General features: G+C 52.7%; 1 protein-coding gene across 22 annotated transcripts in view; it reads right to left on the bottom strand.

Annotated features, from left to right (window-relative positions):
* The window catches only part of DYSF (dysferlin), a 204938-nt gene that overhangs the window by 53656 nt on the left and 125465 nt on the right, over positions 1 to 25817 (bottom strand). For 8 of the 22 annotated variants that reach the window (XM_006727994.3, XM_006727998.3, XM_006728002.3 and 5 more), the window contains 7 exons: positions 24045 to 24185; positions 23166 to 23195; positions 21711 to 21740; positions 12917 to 13018; positions 12630 to 12791; positions 11414 to 11579; positions 10847 to 10923 (listed from right to left, as the gene is read on the bottom strand). In XM_006727994.3, the coding sequence (XP_006728057.1) occupies positions 10847 to 10923; positions 11414 to 11579; positions 12630 to 12791; positions 12917 to 13018; positions 21711 to 21740; positions 23166 to 23195; positions 24045 to 24185 (708 nt within the window). Of the gene's footprint in view, positions 1 to 4531; positions 4595 to 10846; positions 10924 to 11413; positions 11580 to 12629; positions 12792 to 12916; positions 13019 to 15595; positions 15638 to 21710; positions 21741 to 23165; positions 23196 to 24044; positions 24186 to 25817 lie in introns of all 22 variants that reach the window. The other 14 variants (XM_006727992.3, XM_006727996.3, XM_006728000.3 and 11 more) reach the window with 3 other exon arrangements.

Raw genomic sequence — 25817 nt, 5'->3', positions numbered from 1 at the left:
GAAGAAGATAACAGGAGGGGAAGAATGAAGGGGGGGAAATCGGAGGGGGAGACGAACCATGAGAGACTATGGACTCTGAGAAACAAACTGAGGGTTCTAGAGGGGAGGGGGGTGGGAGGATGGGTTAGCCTGATGATGGGTATTAAAGAGGGCACGTTCTGCATGGAGCACTGGGTGTTATGCACAAACAATGAATCATGGAACACTACATCAAAAACTAATAATGTAATATATGGTGATTAACATAACAAAAATTTTTTTTTTAATTTTTAAACAATGCAAAGATGGGGGGACAGAGAGAGAGAGATATAGCCTAAGAAATCCAAAATATATATAACAGGAATTTCAAAGGAAAAGGGCTTAAAAATGACTAGAAACTAAGGAAACTAACCTAATAACAGAATTTTCAAAGAGTTGATTCCTTGGATGAAAAACCACCATAAAAGTAAAAATGATAACATAAATCACAAACCTAGAAATGAGGATAAAAACAGAACAGATACAGAAATGTTTTCTTTTATTGTAGTAATATATACAAATTCATACTAATGTAATAAGCAATATCTGGGAATATCTAAGCTACCAAATTGACAGAAGTAGAGAGTGAACAAAAAATCCCCTTCCAAAATAGATCCTGGGCCCACTTTTCACCAAAAAAAAGGACAGGGTAGATGTATCTTATACAATTATACAAGATATGCCTTCCTGAAAATCTAAAATTCAAAATTCATGTAACAAAGCACCATTTTCTTTTGTTTTTAAGATTTATTTATTTATTTGAGAGAGAGCGCACGCGCGTGCGCACAAGTGGGAAGAGGGAGAGAGAATTTCAAGCAGACTCCTGCTGAGCATGGAGCCTGATGGAGGGCTTGATCTCATGACCCTGAGATCATGACCTGAGTCTAAATCAAGAGTCTGACCCTTAACAGACCGACCCACCCAGGCACCCCACATAGCACCATTTTCAAAAATAATTATAAGTATCCTATTTATCAGCTAAACCACAAATACAATTCACTTGGCCACCACCTTTTAAGTTACATGATTGTTAGTCATTTTTCAAATTTAGGTTGATTCATATTACTATACATTTTATACATAAAGCAAGACTATTGATTTTTTTTTCTATAAACTGTTTATTTAGTGCAATTTCCAATGTGTGTAATTCAGATTCAGAGTGGCTTTAGTGTATTTTCGAACGTCTAAGAAACAGTAATTCTCATGCTGTAGAGACTGTTCAAGAGCACAGAAAAAGAGAGAATACCTCAAAAAAATATTTTATGAAACTATTATAATTCTGGTATCAAAACCTAACAGAGACAACTTAAAAGTGATACTTATTAATAGAGATGCAAAAATCCTAGGTAAGTAAGAGCAACTCTAACTCATGACCTAGACTAGAAGTTCTCACAAACTTGCCGCTCACCAGAGTCAACAAATACTATTCATTTTCTCCACTAACAATCTAAGGCACGGAGCCAGCTAAAAGCTGCTTTGCCACTAGAGCTCCCATGGAGGACCTGCCAGCTTACAAGAGTCACTGTGTTGGTTTCCAAACCCATTTATGCCAATTGTACCAACACGGTAATTAGATCAATAAGCCAATATCACAAAAATATATACAAATTGAATTTAAAAAGGGCATCTAGAAAATGGATTTAATGATTTTTTTAACCGATGAAAATTAAGAATGAGATTTTTAAGTTTTTATTCAAATTCCAGTTAGTGAACATACAGCATAATATTAGTTTCAGGTGAATCACAATACAGTGACTCAAGAGGTGAATTCAAATAGATGATGGGGATTAAGGAGCGCACTTGTTTTGAAGAGCACCGAGTGTTGTATGGAAATGTTGAATCATGAGTGAGATTTTTTTTTTTTTTAAAGATTTTATTTATTTATTTGACAGAGAGAGACACAGCGAGAGAGGGAACACCAGCAGGGGGAGGGGGAGAGGGAGAAGCAGGCTCCCCGCAGAGCAGGGAGCCCGATGTGGGACTTGATCCCAGGACCCTGGGATCATGACCTGAGTCGAAGGCAGTCGCTTAACCGACTGAGCCACCCAGGCACCCTGAGTGAGATTTTTTAAAGGAAGGGTATGGGAGGGAGGAACCGTAAATTTTTAAAAGGACTCCACAGTCTGATTTTTCTGCAGGTATCATTAAGATCTCATCAAACTTTAATAAACCTAAAGGAAAAATCATAGATAATTTTGGATGTGACTTATACCAGAAGGATGACATGACACTCTAATAGCAGATCCAAATTTAAAGAGGCCTTGGCAACATCAAATAATTGGCAGAGGAAGATACATAGACAGGGTTAGAAATAAAATGTTTACAGTGTGTATGCATGACTTTTAATCAGTCCCCATTCAATCAACGTTTTCAATTAGCCAACCAACTACCTGTCTGATTGCATTGGATAAGAGGACTTCAATTATAGTAAATTATAATACCATGACCAATTGACCAATTTGGGTTTACCCCAGGAATGCAAGACAATTGTACATTGTATAAATAGAACAATAGAAAACAAAATAATCATCTTGAGAAATGCCAAATGGCAGTAGATAAAATTAAATTCCTATACCTTATTTTTAAGCTATTAATAAACTAATAATAAAGGACACAACCTTGACAAAATCAAGAATATCTATCTGAAACTACCAATAATTATCACAATTAATGGGAAAATGGTAGAAGCTTTTCATTAGAATCAGTAACTAAACATGTTTGCTCACTAGCAGCTCAATTATCAAATGTTATTCTGGAAAAAGGAATAAGGTATAATTATTAGAAAGATAGTGACATATATATTACTGTTTGAAGGAAACCACCTTACCTACCTGGAAAACCCAACAGAATCAATGAACAACTCTCAGAACTAATAAAGGAGCTTACTAAAGAGTCTGTTTCAAAGTAAATATACAAAATATTGTTTCCCTATATTCTAACAATAAGCAATTAGACCAAATCACTAAAAAAAAAAAAAAAAAAGATATTCCATGTAGATAGCAACAAAGGCTATAAAATGCCTAGGACTAAACATTAAATGGGCTGGACCTATTTAAGGTAAACAAAAATAACTCCTCTAAGAAACAAAATAAAAGACACTAGTGGAAATCAGTATCATTAATGTCCAATGATAGGGGAGTAGTTAAAACTTTATGGATGTTCATATAATGGAATGACATGCAACCACGTTTTTAAAGACTATAAAGATACGGAAAAACATCCACAATATACATTTAAATAAAGGAAAATACAGATTATAAAAAAGTACAATATGATTCCAATTTTGTTTTTAAACAAAAGGATGCACACATGCATAAAACATATCTAAAAATGTAAAGCACATCAAAATCTTAACAGTGTTTATCTCCAACTGGTAGGAATACGGGTGGTTTTCACTTTCCGCTTTACCCTGTGTTGTGTTTTCTATATTTTCTACAATGGGTAAATCAGAAAAAATTAAAAATATACATTGCCTCTTCCTAGAAACCCATAAGACAGCAATGCCTCCCCCTGCACCATGAACAGAATGTAACTGTTGGCAGGTGCTATCTCTTAGGGCTCCCCCAGCAGCCCAAGGGCTCTCAGCGTGGGACTTCACGAGGACGTGGTGAAGGCTAAACACCAAGTCATCTTCCCTGAGGGACCCACTAAAGATAACACCAAGAAAATCAGCCCAGTTGCAGCCTGTGGGCCCCGGCAAACCTCTCAGAATCTGCTCAAGACTACCAAGGTTCCTCAGTCAACACACTTTTCATGCCTCTGGGAGGGACAGAGAAAATCAACCTGCCATTGCCCACAGAAGCTTCTTGGGTCCCACGTCCCAGCGGTCCAGATCTAATCTAGAGACTTCCCTGTTTCCACTGGCCCATGCAACCCCACCAACCCTCTGGTCCTCATGCTGGTAAACAGGATTAAGGTAAATCCCAGGATTAGGTAAAACCCGCAAGATGCACTAAGAGGTAACTCAGTGTTGTCTATTTCTGCGAATCTTCCCCTAGCTGGCTCCCCACCCCTCCTCCAAGACACAGGACAGGTCACTGTTTTCTGCTGGATCTCAGGAAATACAGTTGATCCCAAACAACATGGGTTTGAGCAGCATGGGTCCACTAAGACACAGATTTTTCCAATAAATACAATAGTGTTGTAAATGTATTTTCTCTTCCTGATCATTTTCCTAACAGCATTTTCTTTTCTCTAGCTTACTTTATTGTAAGAATACAGTATGTAATACACAAAACATACAAAATATGTGTTTATTGACTATTTATGTTATCAGTAAGGCTTCCTGTCAACAGTAGGCTATTAGTAGTCAAGGTTTTAAGGAGTCATAAGTTATCTGTGAATTTACTATCGTGCGGGGGCTGGTGCCCCTAACCCCCAAGTTCTAGGGTCAAATGTACTTCCTTTCTTCCCCTCCCACTCCCCTTCCTCCGTTCCCTTCCTTAACTCCCTACCCCCACCCCCAACCCCCCAGGGAAATCAAAGAGCCCACAAATAGGTAAACAATACATACATGAAGACTGGATGGAGAAGATGCCATGTTAGTGGGGGCAGGGCCCAACAGACCGTCTGCAAGCTACAAATTAAACACGCTGGTTAGCAACAGGACTAGAGAAACCACTTCAGGGAAGACTGGACAGCCCCGAGGAAGGAGAGCTCCAACCAGGGAGGCTGTAGAAGCTGTGGGAGGAACATGTGTTTTGGAGTTAGGTAAGACTGGTCTAAATCCTGGCCCCACTGCTCTATCAGCTGGCTGTGTGACCTTGGTCAAGCCCCCTGACCTCTCGGAGTCAGCATCCCCACCCAGAGAACAGGCACAAAGCCTGGTTCCCAGGGCAACAGTGAGTGTGGAGGAGATGAAGGCCATGCACAGCTAGCATGGCTGAGGCACGTGCAAGGGGCTCGGCCAGTGCTCCCTCTCGCCCGCTTTCTCACTGCCCTTGGCACCACTCACTCAATGCCATTCTCACATGCCCTCCCTACTCAGACCTCCCTGTCTCAGATGTACTCCAAGCTCCCCATCGTTCCTGGTGGTTTCTTCTAACAGCTGGGCCACACCAACCCCTGCTTGGGCACGGTTCCGAAGTCTGGTTTCTGAGCCTTTTCTCTTCAAAGACAAGAACCAGGGCATCCTACGGCTTCCCCCAAGCCTGTAAAAGGGGGGACTCTGAGAGTGTTATAGCCCAACACGCCTTTGCTATCCTAGAGAAAACTTCCTGCATCCTTCTCTGGCATCAGATCCTTGCCTGCCGTCTTCTGGTCCTGTGACTCAGTACTTTATAGGGTGAATCCCTGGGCTGCAGGGTCCAGAGAGCCTCAGGAGTCAGGACTGGAGACAGGTGACTTTTTCAGAGACCACTATAATGGTCCCAGAGAAGGTGACAGCGCTCTGGGTGGATGAGTACCTGTCTAGGCAGACAAAGCCAGGAGATGCATTCCAGGCAGAGGAGATAACAAGTGCAAAGGAGTAGAGGAATAAACTATGACACAGCCGAGAAAGCAAATGGCTCGGGAAGGCAGGCACTGGGCAGCAAGCAAATAAGGCTGGAGGGCTGAGGACACTTGCCAGGACACAGACTCCCAGGGTTAGACCCTGTCTGCCTTTGAACCCCGAGCAGGGGGCTCTGAAAGACTCCACAGGTGGCTGTCCTCTCCTTGACAGGAAGAACCTGGGAGACACACTCACCTGGGGGTCAGAAAGGGCTCAGGAAGGGCAGGAGGCAGTCTGCTGGGACCCAGAGGGGAGTCTTGGAACCCACAGACCCATCCCTGCCCTGTGAAGGGGGAGTCACTGAGGAGATCCTAACCTCCCCCAGACCAGCCTTACGGCTGCTCAGAGCCAGAAGCACAGGCAATGGCCAGTGGGCAGCAGGCCAGGCCACTGGATGGTGCTGGGGGGGCTGGCCACATGTGTTGGTGGATGTGGTGTGACCCCTGGCAGAGACTGGATGAACTCCACACAACCCCCCGCCCCGGCCGCCTCTGCCCCTCCCGCTCTCATCCTGAACCTCACAGAAGCCTTCTTGTTATTTTTAATACAGTTTGTTTTTAGAAAGGTGAGAGGGAAACCGGCAGTTCACCAGAGCAAAAGGGAGAAAAAATAAAGCTAAACACAGTGCTCCAAAGATCTGGTCCGGCTTCCGAAATTACACGTTCCCCTTTGGGACTCGGGCATAATTTGCTGCTCCAGTTCTGGGAGCACGTTGCCACCTTCACGGCGTCCCAGAGACTAGAAGTGGGGCAGCGGGCTCCAAATGAGCCCCAGCTGGGGAGCCGGGGGGGCGGCCAGCCTCAGCACCCCACCCCACAGTGTAGGGAGCAGGCTTCACGCCTCCTGATGTCTTCTCCATGCCAGCCTGCATTTCCCCCAGTACCTGCCTACCTCATACACATGCACACATGCACACACACATACACACGCGCATGCACACACACTCACACACGCAGTCCCACTGCCAAGCCCACGCTCCCACTCCTTTGCCCACCAGGAAAACCCTCCTCTCCCCTCTGCTGTTCTGACCCCACCGGCCTTTGAGGCCAGCCACCCCCCCGAAGCCTTCCTGATCACTTAGCCCATTCTGACCCACATGGGCCAAAAGAGTCCATGATCTTTGTCCCTGGCTGATAAAGCATCTCATGTAAGATCAGCAACACACCTCTCATCTCTCCCAACCAGGGTGAAAATTTCAAGGTGTTCTCCTCTTTATCTCTCTTCACCATGCATATGGTCCCCACCCCCAGACCCAGAAATTCTCCTTCTCTGGAGACTTACAGGGGAGCCCCCCCCCACTACCCAGGGTGGGCTCGCAGAATGATAGGCAAGAGTCACTCGTGACCGGGTGACTCCAGGGGCATCTCAGTGCCTGCACAGTGGGAGATGGGCGGGGTGGGCAGAGGCACTGCCTCTACTCTGAGCTTCTGGACCCTCAGTAGGAGATGAGGGGGAGTATGCTCTGTGTGTGTCCTGCACACTTTTTCTCTCCACCGCTTCATAATCAGAACATGAAGAACCAGCTCAATGAAGACGCAGATTAGTAAACAGAGACCCCAACTGTATTTTAAAGAGAGAAATGGAGTCTGATTAGGGGTCAGAGACAGAAAGAGAAGCCCAGGAGGGGGGTGGAGGAAAAGATGGAGAAGGATATGTTGGCAGCCATTCATTCCGACTGTGTCCTTGGTTGGAGGTGATGCCTATTTGTCATAATTATCCTACATCTTCCAAATTTTATATAATTAACATGTATTTATAGCCAGAGAAAAATTAATATATCCTTTTTTAAAGCAGAGCATTAAATGGAATGAAATAAGCTCTGTGCCCCCTCTTTGAGGACATACCCAGGCCTGCCCTCAGAATGTTAAAAGTCAAGGCCATGATTCCTACAACACCACCTACTGAGTCTAGACACACCCTTGGGAGCTTGCCCACACACCTGCCCCCCAGATCCCCCACCTCTCACACACACTCTGTACACGCATACACACCACCCCACCCCCAGGCTACGGGTCTAAAATCTACACAAAGGAGAGCCGCACAGACCAAGAATAAACTGTGGAGTTAATTCATGTCAGCCTATCTCCTCTAGGCCCTGATCACCAGAAAAGAGTTCAAGAAGCCAGGCACCCACCCCCATGGGGTCTCCTCACCCCACCATGGCTGCCTACCTAGAAGCTCAACAAGGCCGAGTGGACAGATCTGCTTATACATGCATTTTGGACCATCTCTAGAATTGGCTGCTCCTGAGAGAAACCAAACATTTCTAGAAACCTGAAAAACTCTCTGCTGTGTCAGCCCAATGACAACATCGGCAAAGAGTCTGAGATGACATTTCTAATGTGTGGCAGACTCCTCCCAGGAACTGAGCCAGTGATGGTAAGGAGGTTCATCAGCAGAGAGGAAGTACCACTGAGGAAGGAGACAGGAGGGACTAAGACCAAAGCCAGATCTGGCAAGAGCATGTTTGAGGCTAGGTAGGAGTCCTCAGCTGGGTCTGCAGCCAGGACCTAGTGAGCTCAGCAGGGGGGACCACATCACCATGAGCATGAAACAGGCTGCTGAGAAACACGGGGTGGACAAACAGGAGGCAGGCAAAATCCAGATTCTGCCAGACTTCCCGTCCCTCCAGTCCCCAGAGGGCAGGGACTTCTACTTTAACTGGGGGAGGGGAGAAGTGCTATGAGCCCAGCCAGAATTATCTGGCAAACCATTTGGAACTGATGCCCATTGCCTCCGGGATCTGCCTCAGAATGCCTGGTCCTCCCAAGTGCCGAGTGGTGTGCAGGAGAGACGGAGGGAGCAAAAGATTTCCTGACCAACCAATATGATCGCTGGATCTCAGAGGAAAACACAATACAAAATTGGTTTTCCCCAAGTCCCCCATCAGACACCATCAGGCCAGGGCTTCCCGGAGACCGGCCCAGGGCTCCCTCCTGGCCTCGGGGTTCCTTGGGAGAAGGGCTCTGCCTCCTCAATCAGACAGGGAGCTCCATGAGGGCAGGGTCCAAGCCTCCTCCATCAGAGCAGGCAGATCTCACTTCCTCCTTCTCCTGGCCCACCTCTGAGGCCCTGTGAGCCCAGCCCCTCCACATGTGGCCACACCGCCAGGAGCCCAGATCCCAGCTCCTCACCCTTTGGCTGGCCAGCAGCTCTAGCCAGAGTGGCCATATGCTCCCACAAAGAGCTCAGAGCCCAGCCCCGGTTCACTCATGTCAGTGCCGGGAGGGTGTCCAGGCCGGGCCTCCTCACCGTCCGCCCCTGGCTGGGCTTGTAGCCGGCAGGATTCAAAATAGTCTCCCCCCCACCATCTGAGTCTGTAGACATTTTGAGGGCAGCACACACAGAGAACAGAAATCCTGCTGGGCAAGCCCTGCACTTCCCTGCATAGACTCAGATAGCCCACTGAGGGGGTGGGAAACAGGAGCCAGGATTGGGCAGACTGGAGTTTGGGGCTAATTATCTGCCTAATTCAGTTACAAACAGCCACCAGGCCAGAAGGCACTAGTATTGAACATGGCTGAAGCCTGGGTAGGACCATCCAGAATTTCCACTTGGATTTTCCCAGTCTAGAGAAGCTCCTTCTTAGACCCATACAGAGAGTAGGCAGGTCATCCATCCATCCATCCATCCATCCATCCATCCATCCATCCATCATCCATCCATCTGTCCACCCACCCACACATCCACCCATCCAGATAGACTTCACTGAACACCTCCTTTAAACCAGTCCTGTGCTGGGCATTGAAGACACAAAAGGAGTGCACCCAGTGACTGTCCTGAGCCTGGTCTGGGGAAGGTGGCTGACATTTGCAGAGACATTCAGGACCTAAAGCAAGGGCAGTGACCAAGATATAGACAGGGCTTGCAGGAGAAGGGAGGGAGCCAGGGACGAATCCCGGGAGGAGGTGACCACAGCTAAGTTGAGTCTTAAAGAATGACCAGGAATAGACCAGAAGGTGTCCCCAGCAGAAAGGATGGTGGACAGAACCCCAGAGAGTTACGGAGGTGGGAGAGATGGAGAGCGTGGGGCTTCTGAGGACTCTTAGCATCAGAGAAACTACAGAGCAAGCCTCTTGTCTCAGCAGCAGCTAGGCCCACACCAGAGATGTTCCCTTGGAAGTGGCACAAAGGTGAAAGATGCACAAGCAAAAAAAACCAGAAATCAGTCTTAAATGTTAGAAGGAAGCCCTGTAAACACACCTCCAGGACAGCTTTGAGGATCCTGAGCCCGACTTAGCACCCCAGTGCGTTCTCTTGCTCCTGAGGCCGATATTTGTTTGGTGGTTTAAAGAAAACAGAACCTCCTGAAGTGGGACACCATCCCTGGGTCAATAAAGAGGCCAAGAGCCTAAGGACACACGCATTGTCTACACTGGCTGGAGGCTCTGCCTCTGGGCAGCAGGGAAGGTCTGGGAGCCCCAGGTGCCAGGGGTGTGACCAGTGACCAGCATCATGCAAAGCCAAGAGGAGGGTGACAACTTAGAAGAGATAGCAGGTCAAGTCTGGTGCTCACTGTGAGGCCATCTCCACTGAGGGAAGGACTGGGTGATCTTGGCCCTACAGGAACTAGAGCAGCCCAGGGCCCAAGGCGGGGAGAGCACTCCCTGCTCACTAAGAGATGTCACAGACCCCTTGCCATGCTGTTCAGCCTTGGAGTCTGGGTCAGCAGCTGGCCCTCGGTTGCCGAGTACATAGCAAAGGGATGCCTCTTACCTGTCTGCAGGGTTGGATTCCCTTGGAATAAGATCCCCCTCCTGCCCCTCACCCTTTCTTTTCCTGGAGGCGGAGGGAATGGGGCAAGAGGGACTATTGGCTTGGACACAGATCTCTCCTTTTCAGCTGCTTCCAAGGTGCCCCTACACATGAGCCTATAGATGAATCTACCCCTAAGCAGGGTTCTGGCTGGGGTAAGGCAATGGGGCTAGAGCACCCCCAAGACTGCCTGCTCACTCTCTCCCCTGTCTTCCTTCTCTCTCATTTGCGGCCCCCACCATGATTTCCTGAGTAATTGTCAGGGGGAGCCTTCAACATGGCCCCCTAAGCAGAGGGCCCATTTTTTTTTCACATGCTTTGGGGAAAATGATTGGGTCTTGCCCAGGCACCACACACAGCCTTCCCCCAACCCCTCCACTCCACTCCTGACCAGACTGAAAGCTCCCATCTGGGTCCCTCCACCTATACGGTATCCAGCCCCCAGGGTACGAGGGAGATGTCTTATAGAGGCCCTGTGGTAAGGAAGGGAAGGGAGGAGGAGTGGGAGAGATGAGGAAGGGGGAGGGGCAGCCAAGGCCAGCAGAGCCCGAGTCTCTTTTGGGGACCCAGTGCTCGTCTTACCTGCACAGGGATGAGGGGTTCCTTGTCATCGATGTCAATGAGCACATCTTCCCCAGGACTGAGTAAACTCACATCATCTGTAGGGAAGAGCGGAATCCAGGCCCGAGAGGGGCTCCCTCAGGGGCCCTCACCCCTCTCCAGCCACAAGACTCAGCAGGGATACTGAGACAAGAGGCCCTCAGCCTTCCACACTTCTCAATCTGTGTCCTTCTCTTCCCACCTAGTTCTTCCCTCTCCCGCCTCTGTCTCTCCCATCTTTTTCTCACATTCTCTATCTCCCCAGTTCTCTCTCTCCCTCCTCATCCCATGGAATCCCTGCCTTTCTCTCTCCCTCAAGTCTTCCCCCACATCCTCCCACAGCAGCCCTGGCCTCTCAGTAGCCCCAAGCGAGGTGATGCCCTGAGGAAGGCAAGATTCCCACCCTCCTGGTCCTGGTCAGTTGAGCAGAAACCACTTCTCGCTCAGGTTCTGGTAAGAGGAGGGCTTCCGGGCACATCTCACCTGGGAAGCCCCACCTGCCTCAGCCCCTCTGCCCTGGCCCTCTCCCTCAACAGCCCCACCCCCTACCTGGGCCGCCCTGTGGGGACGGACTCTCCTCGGAGTACAGGTCACACATGAATCTCTCCAGGGAGCGGATGGTACACTGGCCCACCATAGGCCGACGGCCAAACTGGCGGTTATCAATGACCTTGATCACGATGGGGGGACAGTAGAGGTCCTCCCTGGGCAGCATCTGGGCAGAGTGGGAGGGAAGCTCTGGGCGGTGGCCTGAACCCATCTCTGGGAGGCTTCAGGGTGGGGGGGTGCTCTCCTTCACAGAACAAGTTCAAGAAGCGAAGAATGACAATAAACCTACACATAACCCTCAAGAGCCATAAATCCAAAGTGGTGGTTGGCTGAACCCAGGCACTGGCCAGGGGAGGAGAAGACACACACCTTTTCAGTCTGCCTCTTGAATGCTGTATGCAGAGGCTGAATTTTCCCCCACAGCTTTACCTTCCAAACATATCCAGCTCAGCCTGAAGCTAAAACAAGTCTACTTTCCCTGAACCCTCACTGGCTGGGGAGGGGAAGAAGGGAGAAGTTGGCCCAGGTCTCAACATTTCTTGCAGACAGTCCCCCCCAAGTGGATACTCAAGAGTTGGCTTACAGACCCAGATTCTTCTCCTCCCAACCCCAGCCCCAAAAGCACTTTGAACACAACTTGAAATAATTTATATGCTCTCCTTCGGTGGCGGCTTTGGCTCAGCCAAGAGGAGGCTCCTGTTGACAGCCACTGGGCCTGGAATTTCTATAGTGCTTTCATCTTGCAAACCATTTTCCTTTCCTCAGACTTGCCTTACTCCGGCCACTAGGCCCAGGCAGCCCAGGGAGCTGCAGAGGGCTGGGGGCCTGCGGGCCTTGGGGGTGAGCCCACAGCGAGGCTGGAGGAGGATCCAGTCAGGGAAGGTTTGGAGGAACTGCAGAAGGTCAGAGCCCTGGTGGGCCCCTGGGGAGAGCTCCAGGGGGCTGAGAACTGCCCTGGTAGGGAAGGGTGGGTCCTTGGGACTTCTGTGCACTCGGTATCTGGGTAGGAAGGAGCAAGCTGACCCCATTTGTGCTGCTCACAGGCTTCCACTCTTCCAGTGAGGAGAGGGTGAGCACTGCTTCCCCACTTCCACAGACAAATGAGGTGGGAAAGATGCCATGACCTAGCCAGGATCCCACAGGAAGCTGCCTGGAGCCCTGAGGACATTCTAGGCACCAGGAGCCTGGAAGGGGACAGCAGGGAGGTCAGGCTTACCACTTCCATGAAGAGGGTGCAGATGTCGAAGTTGGGGTTCTTCCGGAGGTTCTTGATGACACAGGACTGCACTGTCTGGCCCCCGCACTCCACCACGAGGCTGGGGGAGGAGATGCTGGCCAGCTGGTAACTCTTCATGTTCCGCAGGCCCCACGCCAGGATCTAGGGACACAGAGTGAGGCAAGCGGCTGGGAAAGCCCCAGGCCCCAGGAAAAGCCAGGGCCAGGAACGGGAAGAGCCAGGCCGCCTCCCTACCACCCCCCACCCCACCCCAGAGCCAGGCTCACCTCTATGGCAGTACGCTGGAGAACCGGCTTGATGTTCTGGGGAACCATGTAGACGTTGGCCTCCCTCTGAGGCGGTGGGTAGGGCAGGTCTGTGTCCTCCGACTGCAGGGGCATGACAGGCAGGACAGAGACAACGGTGGCAGGAAGACCAAGGCAGAGAGATGAAAAAAGGGCAGGACAGTTGGGGCAGAAAGAAGGACATGTGTGGAGAGAAGGAAACAGAGAGGCAAAGGCACAGGAGTGGGCAGGCAGGCAGGCAAAAATGAGAAAATGAAGTCAGTTTCTGCCAGGCACCATCTTGTCCGGCATCACCATCCGAGCACCTTGGCCTGGGACTCAGGTCACCTTGTTTCACATGAACCCCTCCTCCAAATACAGGCTCTGAGGCACCAGTGAGCTGCTCAGGGTCTCCCCGTCCCCCTCCCCACACAGACACATACACACACTGCCCACTTGCATCCTAGCACGCCCACTCCAGCCCCGCTTGGTCCCAGAGAAGACCCCATACCCTCCCCCTAGCCTGGTTCTCCTGCCTCCAGGCTCAGACCCTCCCGACCTACCATCCACTCTGGTGCCCCATCTCCATCCCCCACACCACGCCCAGGCACCTGCCAGCCCCAAACCCTCACCTCTCACATCTGTCCACCATGAAGACAGAACACCTGCTGTTAGCCAGAAAGAAAATGTACAAATAGGAGAAGTGGATGTAAGTGCCCATCGTCCGTAGGCACTAAAGGGAGCCACTGGGGAGGTTCCTTCACCACCACACACCGAAGATGAGAGCAGCGTGTATCAATTCTGCCTACCGAGGGTCTGCCAGAAAGACCAGGGCAAGAACCCCCAACGATCACAAGGAAACACGCAGGGAAGCAGCTGGGGCAAGGCAGGCAGGTGCCACTGTGGCTTGAGCAACTACCAAGTTTCACAGTGGTTAGGAGCACAGGCTCTACTCCACCAGCTGCTGAGTTAGGTACGTTATTTCATCTCCCGGTGGCTCAGTTTTTTCACCTAAAAATGGTTATTCAAAGTTGCCAAGCTCTCAAGATTAGTGTGAGGCTGGAAGAAGTTGATACTAACACTCAGAAGAATGCCTGGTTCACGTGAACCCACAACAGCTCTACTAGCCCATGTGGCACCTTTGTGGCAATTAAAGAAAGACGTCCCTTCCTGAAGACTCTTTACTTCCACGTCAGAAAATCGTCATATTTTACTAGTTTATTAGAACAAGACACTTTACTGCCACCTACTGGAAAATTGTTATAATAAAAACAAATACATGATGTCTGCGCTGGTAATTGCCTCGCCTTAGACACAGAGCCCTTGTGCAGTGCACAACCCACACGTCCATACAAGCAGGCCCTGACACTCGGGAAATGTTACTGTAAATAAAAGGGCTATGCTGGATACTTTACAGAGCTTGCCTTGTGTAATCTCATTTAATAAACAATGGAATCAGTGGATTAATTCTCCAAGTGATTTGCTTTGGGCTCCTTCTCAAAGGATGGTGCATCCATGTACAAATGCTCTGACGTAGATGGCGGGAGCAGCTGGAGCACTGACACACATTGGCTTCCTCCTGCCTCCACGAATCACTTCACAACCAACCCCAGCTGTCACTCCTGCCCAGCGACACACTGATGACACTACACTTCCCTGACCTGCAGCGGTAAGAAGCTCATTTCTAGAATCAGACAGACCTCAGTTCTAGTTCCAGCCCTGCTGCTTTCTAGCTGTTTGACCTTGGGCAAATTATTCAACGTCTGTGACTCATTACCCTCATATGAAGATCCAGGATAACAATACCCTCACGAGCCCGCTCCAACAGTCAGTGAGAGAACAAACAGAAAGTGTCTGGCACCCAGGAGCTGCTTTAGGAAACTGTAGTGATGGCAGGGATGACCTGATTGTTGTCGGTCCCATTGCTTTTACCATTAGCGTTGTCGTTCTCCCAGGGTGACTTGAGGGGTACCCAGCCACCAGAAGCATCTCTCAGAGCAACACTGGCTTTGTAATTAACTATCCCCGTGTCCCGCGGGCACAAAGCAAAGGAATTCCTAATCTACCTCCACACCTTCAATGCAGGTGATATGGGATAGGAAGCAGCTACATTTTCAGACTGGCTGGGAGACAGGTGCTGTCAGGAGGAGGGGCCATGTGCTGAGCTGCCCTAGGGCACAACTCCAGGGGGCGCTGTGCACGTCACAGTTCCCATAAGCAGTGGCCTAGAGGGTGGAGACAAGGCTCTTTAAAAGAAGGGTTTTGCCTGAAGTTCATGGTCTGTTTGTGGCCTGCTTAAGGCTGATGCCCAGCCCAATGTGGGGTGGGGGGGGGGGGCAGGGCCAAACATCCAGGACCAAAAGGAGCACAAAGAAGGGATCAGAGAGGCAGAAAGATCAAACCTTTCTCACATGCTTATACCGTTCTTCTGAACCACCAGGAAAACTCATTACTATAGCTCCCCCACCCAGAACATTTCTCTCCAGGCCCCCAAACTCTGGGCGGTGTCCCTCTGATTCCTGTTTCTCCCTCATTTCCATGTTCCGTCTTTCCTCCCAGCTCTGTTGAGCTCCATGGTGATGACGTTCCTCTCTACAGGCTGAGGACCAGGCTCCCCATTTTCAGAAACCTGTTTATGAGGAGGACAGAAACAAGAACCTCAAGAAGGCTAGGCTCCAGTACCGTTTGGAGGAGGCCCTGGAGGAATAAGGCAGGTGCACACAGCTGTGGAACGCCAGGCCCAGCGGAAGCAGGAGGAAGAAACAAGCAGAGACAGTGGTTAGAGGTATGTCCGCGGGCAGCTTCCTTGGCATGGCGTGAGGCCACCATTCTCCATCCCAAAGCCATCTCTGTCCACCTCACTGTCCCCAGAGGTCCAGGCACACCTTTGCTCCCTGCTATTTGTCACCAGGATCCCTGCCTCTGCAGCCCACCCCCACCCCCCCACCTGGCCTGTGAGCTACCACAGTCCTCCGCCCCCCTCCCCTCTGTGCACACTGCACTGCCCATCCAGCCCCACGGAGTTATCGCTGCCTCTCTTGTTCCCCAACCCTGTCCCGTCCCGTCCTCCCCAATTCTTCACACTATCTGCTGGATCATTTCCTTCCCTATTTAAAGATGGTCTCTTGGATCCATCCCTGCCCTGCTCTCTGTGTCTTCCAGCAGTCTCCCTCCCCCTTCCCTCTCTCCCTAAAAAGGTCTGCCTCTATCCACTACCTCTCTTTCACTTCCGCGAGGCCCTCTGCCCAATGCACTCAGCTCTGCCCCTAGCACCCTTGCCCCGAAAACTCTGTCCAAAGTCAACAACTTGCTTGTAGCTCAGCCCAAAGGCCACTGGCAGGCTCACATCTCTCCCACTCCCTCAGCAGCCTCCTGCCAACTGACCTCAGCCTCCTTCCTAAAACCATCCCTCTGGTTCCTCTCCGCTGCCCTTTCCCCCTCTCCACACTCTGCTGGCTGAGTCTCCTCCTCTGCCCAGCCCTCTCCTGGGATTTCTGCTTCCAGGCATCTCCCCTAAGCCCCAGACCCACATTGCCAACCTCTTACTGCTCAGTTCACCCATGTGCCCTACTGGCCTCTAACACTGAACTGGTCCCAAACTGGATTCTCTAAGTTTCCCCTCAAAACCTGCTCTCTCCTAATGTCATCTCAGAAACCAGCCCCATCATCTACCTTGACGATCAAGCTAAAAAGCCCCATGCCACACTTGGCTCTCCTCCCCCTCATCACCGTGTCCGATGGACCACCTGGCCTTCATGATTCTGTCTCCTAAACTTCTCGCATGCCCATCCACCTGTCTCCTTCCCTCGGTTCGCGCTCTCACCCTCTCTCACCTGGATTCACCAGCATCCCCCTAAGTGGTCTCCTTGCATGTGGTTTTGCAAATCCCTTCCCAAGAGCCAATGCATGCTGTATTCTGCAGCCAAGGGGGAACCTTCTAGAATGTCATTCTGTTTAAAACCCATCAAACATTCCCCAGCCACTCAGGATGAAGTCCAAACTCCTTAACATGGCCTCCAAGGCCCCTCATCTTTCAGTTCCTTCCCTTGGGGAAAGGAAAGGGGGATGGGGGACCACTAGGTTTATTTTCCCTCAGCGTCCCCAGGTCCTCCCTTGCTCGCCCTCCCCACCCACCCTGAGTGCAAGGCAGACGCAGGACTGCTCCATTGATGGGTCCTACATCCCAGATAAGTGATGAGCCACCTCCCCGCGCACGCTGAACACTGGCCCTTCTGAACACTAGCAGGTTGCAAGAGGCAACACACTCTCTTTACCTTTGAGGCTTAGAGTGGCTGGTCCCTCTGTCTGAAATCCTCTTCTGCCCACTTCATCTGGCTACCTCCCACTCAGACTTCAGATCTCCATTGAAATCTTCCCTGGGGTCTTGAGCTTAAGCTAAGCACCCCCTGGCTTCTACAGCAAGTGGACTCACTCCCACTGAAGGACACGCCACCCCGTACCATCTGTGTGTGTTAAACCAGCAACTCTGCAGGCAGGGACCACAGCTGAAATCTCTGTCCGATAACTGCAGGATGATGAATGGGTAATTGAGGGGAGGGAGAGATGGCGACGGGATGAATGGGTGGGTGGATGGTTGAATGAAGAACTGACTCCAGCATCCCCTCCCCTCCTTCCCAGCACTCCTGTCTGTGCCAGCCTGCTCCATGCCTGCTCATCACTCCCTCGGTCTGAATGGTCTTCCCGTACACCTTCCGGAATCTAACACATCTCTCAGTGCCTCCTTCAAGCTCTCCATCTTCCAGAAAATCTCCCAACCACCCCCAGAAACTTCTTTTCGCCCTATTCTCTGGCTTCTTTGACCTCTAAGTGACCCTGTGGCCCCGTTTCCCAAGGTCCTGACTGGTCTCGGACACCTCACTGGGAGAGTCCTATGGCCCTGGCCAGATGGCTGGCTCCTGAGCCTGAGCTGTTCAACTTCTGGTCCAGTCAACCTGAGGGGCTCAACACCTCCTTCCAGGCCAGTGATTCTTGGTGGTGGTGGGCTGCAGCCTACCAGCATTGCCAGGCAGGGGGGAGGTATAGACTTGAAGTGTCACCAGGACATCCTAATTCACTGTCCTATGTGAGACGGGGACTCTGAGGACCACAGACCTCAAAGGCAGCCATACAATACAAGTCTAATTAGATGAAGCCACACTTGACCAATGCTCCCTTGCTCGCCCTTCCCACCCACCCTGAGCGCAGGGCAGACGCAGGGCTGCTCCATTGATGGGTCCTACAGGTGGGCAGGGCGTTTACCGAACTGCCTCCTCCAATCAAGAGGACAAGGACCAAAGGATAGATGAGGCTCTCTCCCCCAGCAGAGAGAAATCTACCCTTATGCCCCCTTCAGTCTATCTGTCCAACAGGCCAGCTCAGTACAGAGAGCAGAGGACAAGCCATGAGGGAGACTTCCTCCCCTAGGTCCAGGGGCCACCACACCAGACAGATGTTCGTTCCCAGGGCAGGGCTGGGGGAAGGGTTGAGCTCCCCCAGCCACCTCAGTAGTCCTGTTACCAGTAGCCCCACGGACCCCCACCTCCCCCAGCAGGGTACAGTCGGAGGACCTCTGGACCTTCAGATCCTGGCTCCTCAAGGAGCTGCAGGCGGGGGCAGCCAGGCGTGCTGGGAGGGCTCCATTGTCTGCCTGCCCCACCCAGCTCGTTAGGAACAACATGTTGCTCTAATTACACTTCCCAGGAAAAACAGTGTTTTAAATTAAGGCCTTGGGGGAGGGAAAGGGGGATGGGGGACCACTGGGTTTATTTTCCTGATTGCAAAACACCAAAATTTTCCTTCTAGTGGATCTGGGGGTGCGGGAGAGTACCTTGTGTACATCTCAGACTAAAAGCCATACCCTGGAGATGGAAGGGGATAGAGTGACATCTGGTTGGCCCCCTGAGCCCTCCGCGAAAACAGCCACGGAGCCTGCAGTCCCTTCCACTAGGGCATCCCCTGCCTGCCCTGCAGCAAGACAGAAACGGCAGAACCAAGGGTAATGCCCCGAACCACGCCCCCTTCAATGGTCAGGTCTGCAAGCCCCAGCTCCCGCCTACAGCGTCCCCAGGTTCCCAGGTGGGATCTCCTTCTGCACATGCTCCACATCCTCGGGGGCCCCCGGCTGTTAAGGAAACAGCCATCACCTCTTCTGCTGCCCTTGTGGGTGTGTGTGTGTGTTTGTGTGTGCGCGCGCACGCGTGTGTGTGTGTTCTTGCGCGTGTGCACACTCGCACACACTCACACGTGCATGTGCACAATGTCCAATTCTCAGGAAATCTAAAATTGCAGTTTCTTTGAATTCATTCCCCTTGGCAGCATGGACCGCCTTTGTTCTCCAGACAAAAAGGAAAAGAAACGAGACAGAGGGCTCAGAAGAGGCGGGGAGAAGGAGGGAGAGAAGGAGCCGGAGGCCAAGGAGCAAACCGAGGAAGAGGGAAACAGGAAGGGAGAGCGGAAGAGGAGAAGGTGAACAAGGCTCAGGAAGGGGGTAGATTCTTACTCTACCCTGACAGAAAGACAGACTGGGCAGCTGGGAAAGGAAGTCCTCCCCTCATGCATACTCTCTGCAAGGACCCAGGTCTCCCAGACGTCACCAAAGCCTCAAAGACACAGGGCAAGAGTCCCGATTCCCCCCACCGGAGCTCCCAGAGAGGACTGCTCCAGACGGGCATAAAGCCTGGGGGGAGGAGAAATCATGTCACCCAACAAACTGGTCCCAGCCCAAGGCACTGCCACCTAGGCCCCCCCCACTGCAGCCCCTTCTGCCAATCCCGCCTTCAGATGCTAGCTCAGTGTCACCTCTTCCAGGAAGCCATCCCCACAGTCCTCCATCCGCTCTGGGAGCCATCAGCACAGCATGGGCAGATGTCATTCCCAGACACTCTGTCTCCCACACAGGCATGGGATACACTGGCCAGAGGCACTCCCCACCAGAAAGGCCATCCCTAAACCATCCTTCAGAGTCACAGAAGCCTCTTACCTGGTCCTGCCCCTGGCTCCCCAACCCACACCCGCCGGTGGCCACACAGTTTCCTAACAAAGCCATCTGCCCTGTCTGCTCCCAGACTTTTGAAGGCTCCCGTGGCCAGCCGCCCAGAATCGAAGCTGCCAGCGTGCCTTCTCACAGCCCTCAGGGAGAGCTTGTGCACTCTTCACGGGGACCAGGCTGGGAGCCTGGAGGGGGCCAAGTGGGGGGATACAAGGCAGGAGCTTGGCCACAGCAAAGACGGAAGACTCCTGCTAAGGCCTCGGGCTTCCTGCAGGCCCCGCAGCTGCAGCTGGACTGACCTGTCCCTGGGGATTCTGGAAACTACATAGGACCCAGGACCTCGGCATGAGGCTTAGCCTTCAAGTGCACGGAAAGTGGCCCAGCCATGGAGCCCCAGGTCTGGGGTCGGGGCCCCTGAGAATAAGGGGGTCCACAAGATCATCTTCTGGGTCATTCCCTAGACCGGCTGTTACTCCATTCATCCTGCTGGGCCTCGGATGCTTTGAACCTGCTGACTCAGCCCCGCCCCACCCCATGCCCAGCAGACCCCCAAGATGAGCTCTCCTCTGGCCCTGCAGACCCATACCCCACCTCAGTCTGTGGCTTGGCTGACTCTGCAGCAGGACACTTGGCCCTCTCTGGGGTCTGCCCCAAAGCGGCAAATTTTGATTTGCTTCCTGACAATGAGACCACAGCCAGATCCCTGCTCTCGGAATCTGAGCCTTCACTGTTACATATTACAAATCCAGTTATTAAGGACTTTAACTTTTTTTAATAACTCATCCCTGGGCTGGGTCTTCTTCAGAGCAGGCTGTGGGTTTTGGCCACAAAGTGCTCTCAATCAAGAGAAAGGGCTCCGTGCTGCTTCCCTGGACAGGACTCTGCTCCCCTTTCCAAATCGGCAGTCTTTCACAACTGTGGCCAGAAGCAGGAGGCTGCCTGTCAGGCACAATTATGGCCAGCTCACTTGGCAGACCCCACCTCGGTCTCGGAGCAAAAGGAAGTGAGGTAAGGGGCGCGGGGCCTGCGGATCCCACATCCTGACCCTGCACTTCAAGTCCAAATTGCACTGAAAATGTCAAATGGTGTCCGCTCCCAGCCTGGGGATTCCCTGATGGCAGGAAGTGGCTGCCCTTTTCCCAACCCATCTGACCAGGGTTCTCCTGCACAGGGTTCCTGTCTCCCTGCCCAGGCCTCAGCCCCTGCTCCCTCCTGAGGACCTGCTCACAGATGTGCAGGAGGCCATAGGGGAACGTGCTCCTCATCCCTCATGACAAAGGATATAGCCTTACTTCCTCTGGAAGCAAACCCTAATCTTCTTCCAGAACCTAGGAATCCCCAACCCCACCGGCCCCTAAAGCAGCCAGGCCCTAAACTGGTGCTTGGCCCCCTCAGCCAAAGGCACGTTCCCCATTTTCCTGCAACAGTGTCTGGCTAATGCTACCTTCACCAGAAAGGCTTCCTTGACTACTCTGGCCCCTTATGAACATTTTATTCTTGAAAACACGCCACCTGGTACTCAGCCAGACGAGGCTCTATTTCTGCCAGGAGCTCTGGGTGAATCCGGCCTCCAACAGGGCAGCAAGCCGTCTGGGGCCAGAATCACGCCAGGATATACCCCAGGCAGCCCTGGGTCTGCACAGAGTGTGGGGAATGAAATCCAGTCAGGTCCCTAAATGGCAGATGCCCACTGGGGCACCAGGAACCCAGATGGCTCTGGGGCACTTGCCCAGAGGCGGGCCTTCTCCTTCCCTCTGTCCCTGCCCACGCACCCCAGCCACAGGTCACAGCTACAAGGGTTCAGCTCACCTCATCCAGGATTCCTGATGTATCCTGCACCTAGGGCGCACCATGGGATGTTCCATGTCCAGGAGATCGGCAGAAGGAAGAGAGGAGGGGGGGTGGGTAAAAGTTTAGCATTAGTGACAAGGAGCACTAGGCTGGGGCAGAGATCAGCACACCAGAGTGTCACCCTCAGAGAAGTCAACAGAAACCGCCTCCCATCAAGAGTCAGGGCGAGGTGTTCCAGCCAGGCCTTCCATGTGGCTCCTGAGAAGGAAGGTGTGATGGGGTGTCGATGCAGAGACTGGTGGGAGAGGCCAAAGCATAAACCTAGAGCCCAGGCATCTCTGGAGGGGACAGGAGAAAGGGAAGTGACAGGTGGTGGGAAGGGTCCTAGACCCTGCGCAGCAGCCCCAGGAAGCAGCCAGGCCTGAACCCCCGCCCCCGCCCAAGCTGCTGTTTCTGCTGGAGCACGTGGACCTGGGAGAGGCAAGGAGAAACAACCCGGATCCCCAGAGGCTGGCAGGCCCGAGAGCAGGAGTTTGGACTGGACAGGAGAGAGAGGGGAAGACAAGCCAGGGCGGGGAGCGCGGGAGAAGCAGAGGGTGGAGTGGGGGGCCGGGGGCAAAGGAGGGCCTGCAGGGTAAGAACTGTCTGGAAATTGTGCAGGCTGCCTCGTAAGGGGGGAGGCATCCAAACACAGCCTGAATGACTGCTTCAAGCTGCAGCTGAGCCTGGCGGAGAAGAGTACTTCCCGAATCGAATTAGCAGGGGTGCCAGTAAAGGGTCTACATTTTCTACCATGACCCCCACACGAGAAGAAAGGGGAGCAGGGAGCAGGGAATGGAGTCCCCACCACTAGCAGAGGGAGGAAAACCAGGTCACGGTGGAAACCAGGAGCTGGGGAAGAGCCTGGGGACTGAACATGCCTCGGAGCCCCTGGAGGGCTCATGCATACCTGGGGGAGGGAGGGCTGCCCGGTGCCCTCAGGGTGCACTTCAGTCAGTTTGAAGTGGGGCCCAAGACTCAGCATTTCCTACCACACGCCAACGGTTTTCAGTCCCAGCTGCACCTTAAAATCCCCGGGGCAGCACCAAAGGCCACCAGGGCCTGGGTCACTCCCCCAAGAGGTGGCGTTTTGTTTGGTCTGTGGTGCAGCCTGAGCACCGGTGATTTCTCAAGCTGCCCAAGGGATTCTAATAGGCCACCCTGCTGAGGGACACTGGTCTGGGTGGCCATGAGGTCATTTCATTCTGGGAGTCTGTGATTCTTGGACTTCTCAGGGAAGAAGGGCAGGAAAGGCCAGAGCTGTGCAGGGACCCCAGCCCCTGTTCACTCTGCCCCACGGTCCTTCCTCTGCTTGAAGGCAGGATGGTGATGGTGAATGCCTGATCGCCCTTCCTAGCCTGGGGTGGGGTGGGGGTGCTGCAAGCCAGAAGGATGGCAATCAGTTAAAGATTTAAAGGTAAGAGAAAGACTTACCTCAAAACCAGGAATATGGTGAATGGCCGGCTAGGGTGCAGAAAAAAGAGAGCTTCAGTCAGGTGCCTGTCACCCAAGGCCCCAGCATCCTGCTTTCTGCCCTGGCCAGGCAAACACATTTCCCACCATAAAATGACACTCATGGAATGTATCAGTGATCAGACAGTGCAGGGGTTTGCAGACTCTATTTCCTGGAGGCCTAGGGACTCTTCAGAGGAGGGTGGAGGTGGTGGGCGACTGCAAAGGGAAGCTGGGTTGGTGGTATATGTGGTGCCCCCCTCCAGACACCTCACCCGGAGTAGCCCCATTTCTATCTGGCCTACCTATGGAGGTTCACACCACAGTAAGAGCAAGTTTGGAGAGATGGCTGTAAACCCAAATGCCCTATTTCAGAGCAGGGAAGTGGCTGGCCCTGGGTCACACAGCTAGGCCATGGCAGAGGCAGGACTAGAACAGAGGTCCTGCCTGTACCTGTCCGTGGAGATGCCCCCATCACACTTAAGCCCCCCCAAACCAGATCACAGAGGTCCAACTCCCAGAAACCACTTCAAGTTATGACCCAGGGAAAAATATAGCCAATGACCAGAAGGATTCAGGCATTCTAGCACAGTCCAGATTCCAACACTCTCCTTAATAGTGAGAGTACATTGTGATTTGGGGTTCAGAAAAGATGGGCAAAGCCAACCCTCAGCAGGAGGCCTGACAGCGGGTGGCTGTTCAGTGTTCCCCACTGACTGCAGGCCCCCAGTCAGGGAAGAAGGATATATTGCAGTCCCCTCTCCTCCACTGGGGCATCCCCTCCCTGTGCCCCCCATTTTCCCCCACTATGGATGTACTCCCTGCCTAGGCCTCCTGGATCTGGATATGAACCAGCCTCACCTTCTCTCTCTGGATGAGCTCAAAAGAGGCCAGCAGCTCGCCTGCCGGCTGGTTGCCCCTAACCAGCGGGAACCAGGCCAGCCGGGGCATCCGTTCCAGACTGGGCTGACACATGCAGCGTCCCATAAACTCATCTGCACCCTAGACCGGGCATGGAGAAAGAAGAGTCAGCATTTCCCAGTCCAGGGCTCCAAGTGGCCTCAGAGCAATCACCAGAACTATATCTGGCCTCCTGAACTAGAAAGGGACTCAGGAGTCAGGGCAGCCCCCTGGGGCAGAATGCTGCACTCTGTCCCCTGCTTAGAAGAATGTAGGGACAACATGCAAGTAACCTCCGACCACCATTGCTAGATTTGAATTCCCATCGTGGTCAAAAATCCCTCTGTATGTCTAACTAGCCTTCACCTTGATTGAATTTAATCAGGCTCTGAGCTTCTTTGAGACCACAGTGATAGCCCCCTAGCATTTCCCTAAACCCCCTCAGCACAGGAGGTGTTTGACATTTCCAAGGGTTTTGCGTCTCCTTTAAATCCCCCCACTTTCTAGCTGGGGAAACTGATCACTCATCAAATTCAATGAGTCTTATTAAAATGATGTTTTGATCTTATCAATCATGCTCAGGCACCTTCCATGGCTCCCACTCCCTGGAGGATAGAGCCCACATCTCCTCTGGCATGGAAGGCCCCCCACTGGAGCCCGCTGGCCTCTCCTGCCCTGCCTCATTCTCTCCACACAGCCCCTACTCCAGTCGGCTGGCCTCTGCTGCCCTCTCAGCCCCTGGCCCTCACATGGGCCACTTCCCCCAGCCGCCCTGCCCTCTGCCCATCTCCGCCATCCCCCACGGCCCTGCCCAAGTGTGGCCCCCTGGCGTGGCCACCATGACCTCACTGGCCTGTGACTCCAGCCTTGTGATTAGCTTCCCCAAGGGGGCAGCAGCAGGACCGGGGTCTCAGCCAGATGGTGCTGCAGGCCTTCCAAGCCCCGGTGCGTCGCCCAAGGCCCTCATCTGGAGAGACCCGAGCAGAACTGGGAGGGACCAGTGTCTGCAGTCATGCCACTGCTGGGGACGTCCCCAAGGGCCACTCCAGAGTGGCCAGCACCTCCTGCATGAATGCCTACGCGGCAGGTAATAGTCCAGCATCAACCACTCAGTGTGGACAGAAGCATGGTGCTGGGAGAGGTCCCGGATGCCCCTCTGGCCCGGGTGTTGCCCCATTAGTTGCAGGTCATGGAGAGGTGGTGGGGAGGGGAGCCTGGGCAGCCAGGCCAGCAGGGGGAGCTCGAGGCAATGGGTGTTTGCCAACAGGTACAGAGTCATCTGACTATGTTAACAATGCACACAGCCTCTGCTCTCCCCCAGGACCCTAGAGCTCAATCACCCAGAAGAAGCCATGGCTCTTCTCCCCCTGGGATCCCTCTTAGACCCTGGCCTGCTGGAGAGAGACAGGGTCAGAGCAACACTTGCAAAAGAGGAGGTAGGATGCTACTGGAAGAAAGACGGTGTGCTTGCCAGCCTCCTGCCCCCTCCCCCCAGTATTAGCACTTACACCTGCTCCCCTGCCCAGTCCCCTGGCCCAGCACATCCTGGTCCTCCTGCCTCCCTCTTCTTCCTGCCCCAAAGGTGCCAGGCCCTGTGCTCTTCCCCCAGACACTCCCAAATAGACTCTTGCTCCAGGTGCTCATTCCCCTCCCAGAGCCAAGGGAAGAGCTCTTAGGTGGGCCTCCCCAGCTCAGGCCTGCCATTGCCCACCGCCAGCTGGCCCCTTCCACCCA

The sequence above is a fragment of the Leptonychotes weddellii genome, chromosome 10 (genome assembly GCF_054177405.1).
Source record: "Leptonychotes weddellii isolate Sample4059 chromosome 10, ASM5417740v2, whole genome shotgun sequence".
NCBI lineage: Eukaryota > Metazoa > Chordata > Mammalia > Carnivora > Phocidae > Leptonychotes > Leptonychotes weddellii.
Note: the sequence above shows the minus strand (reverse complement) of the source record. Positions and strands in the feature narration are given on the sequence as shown.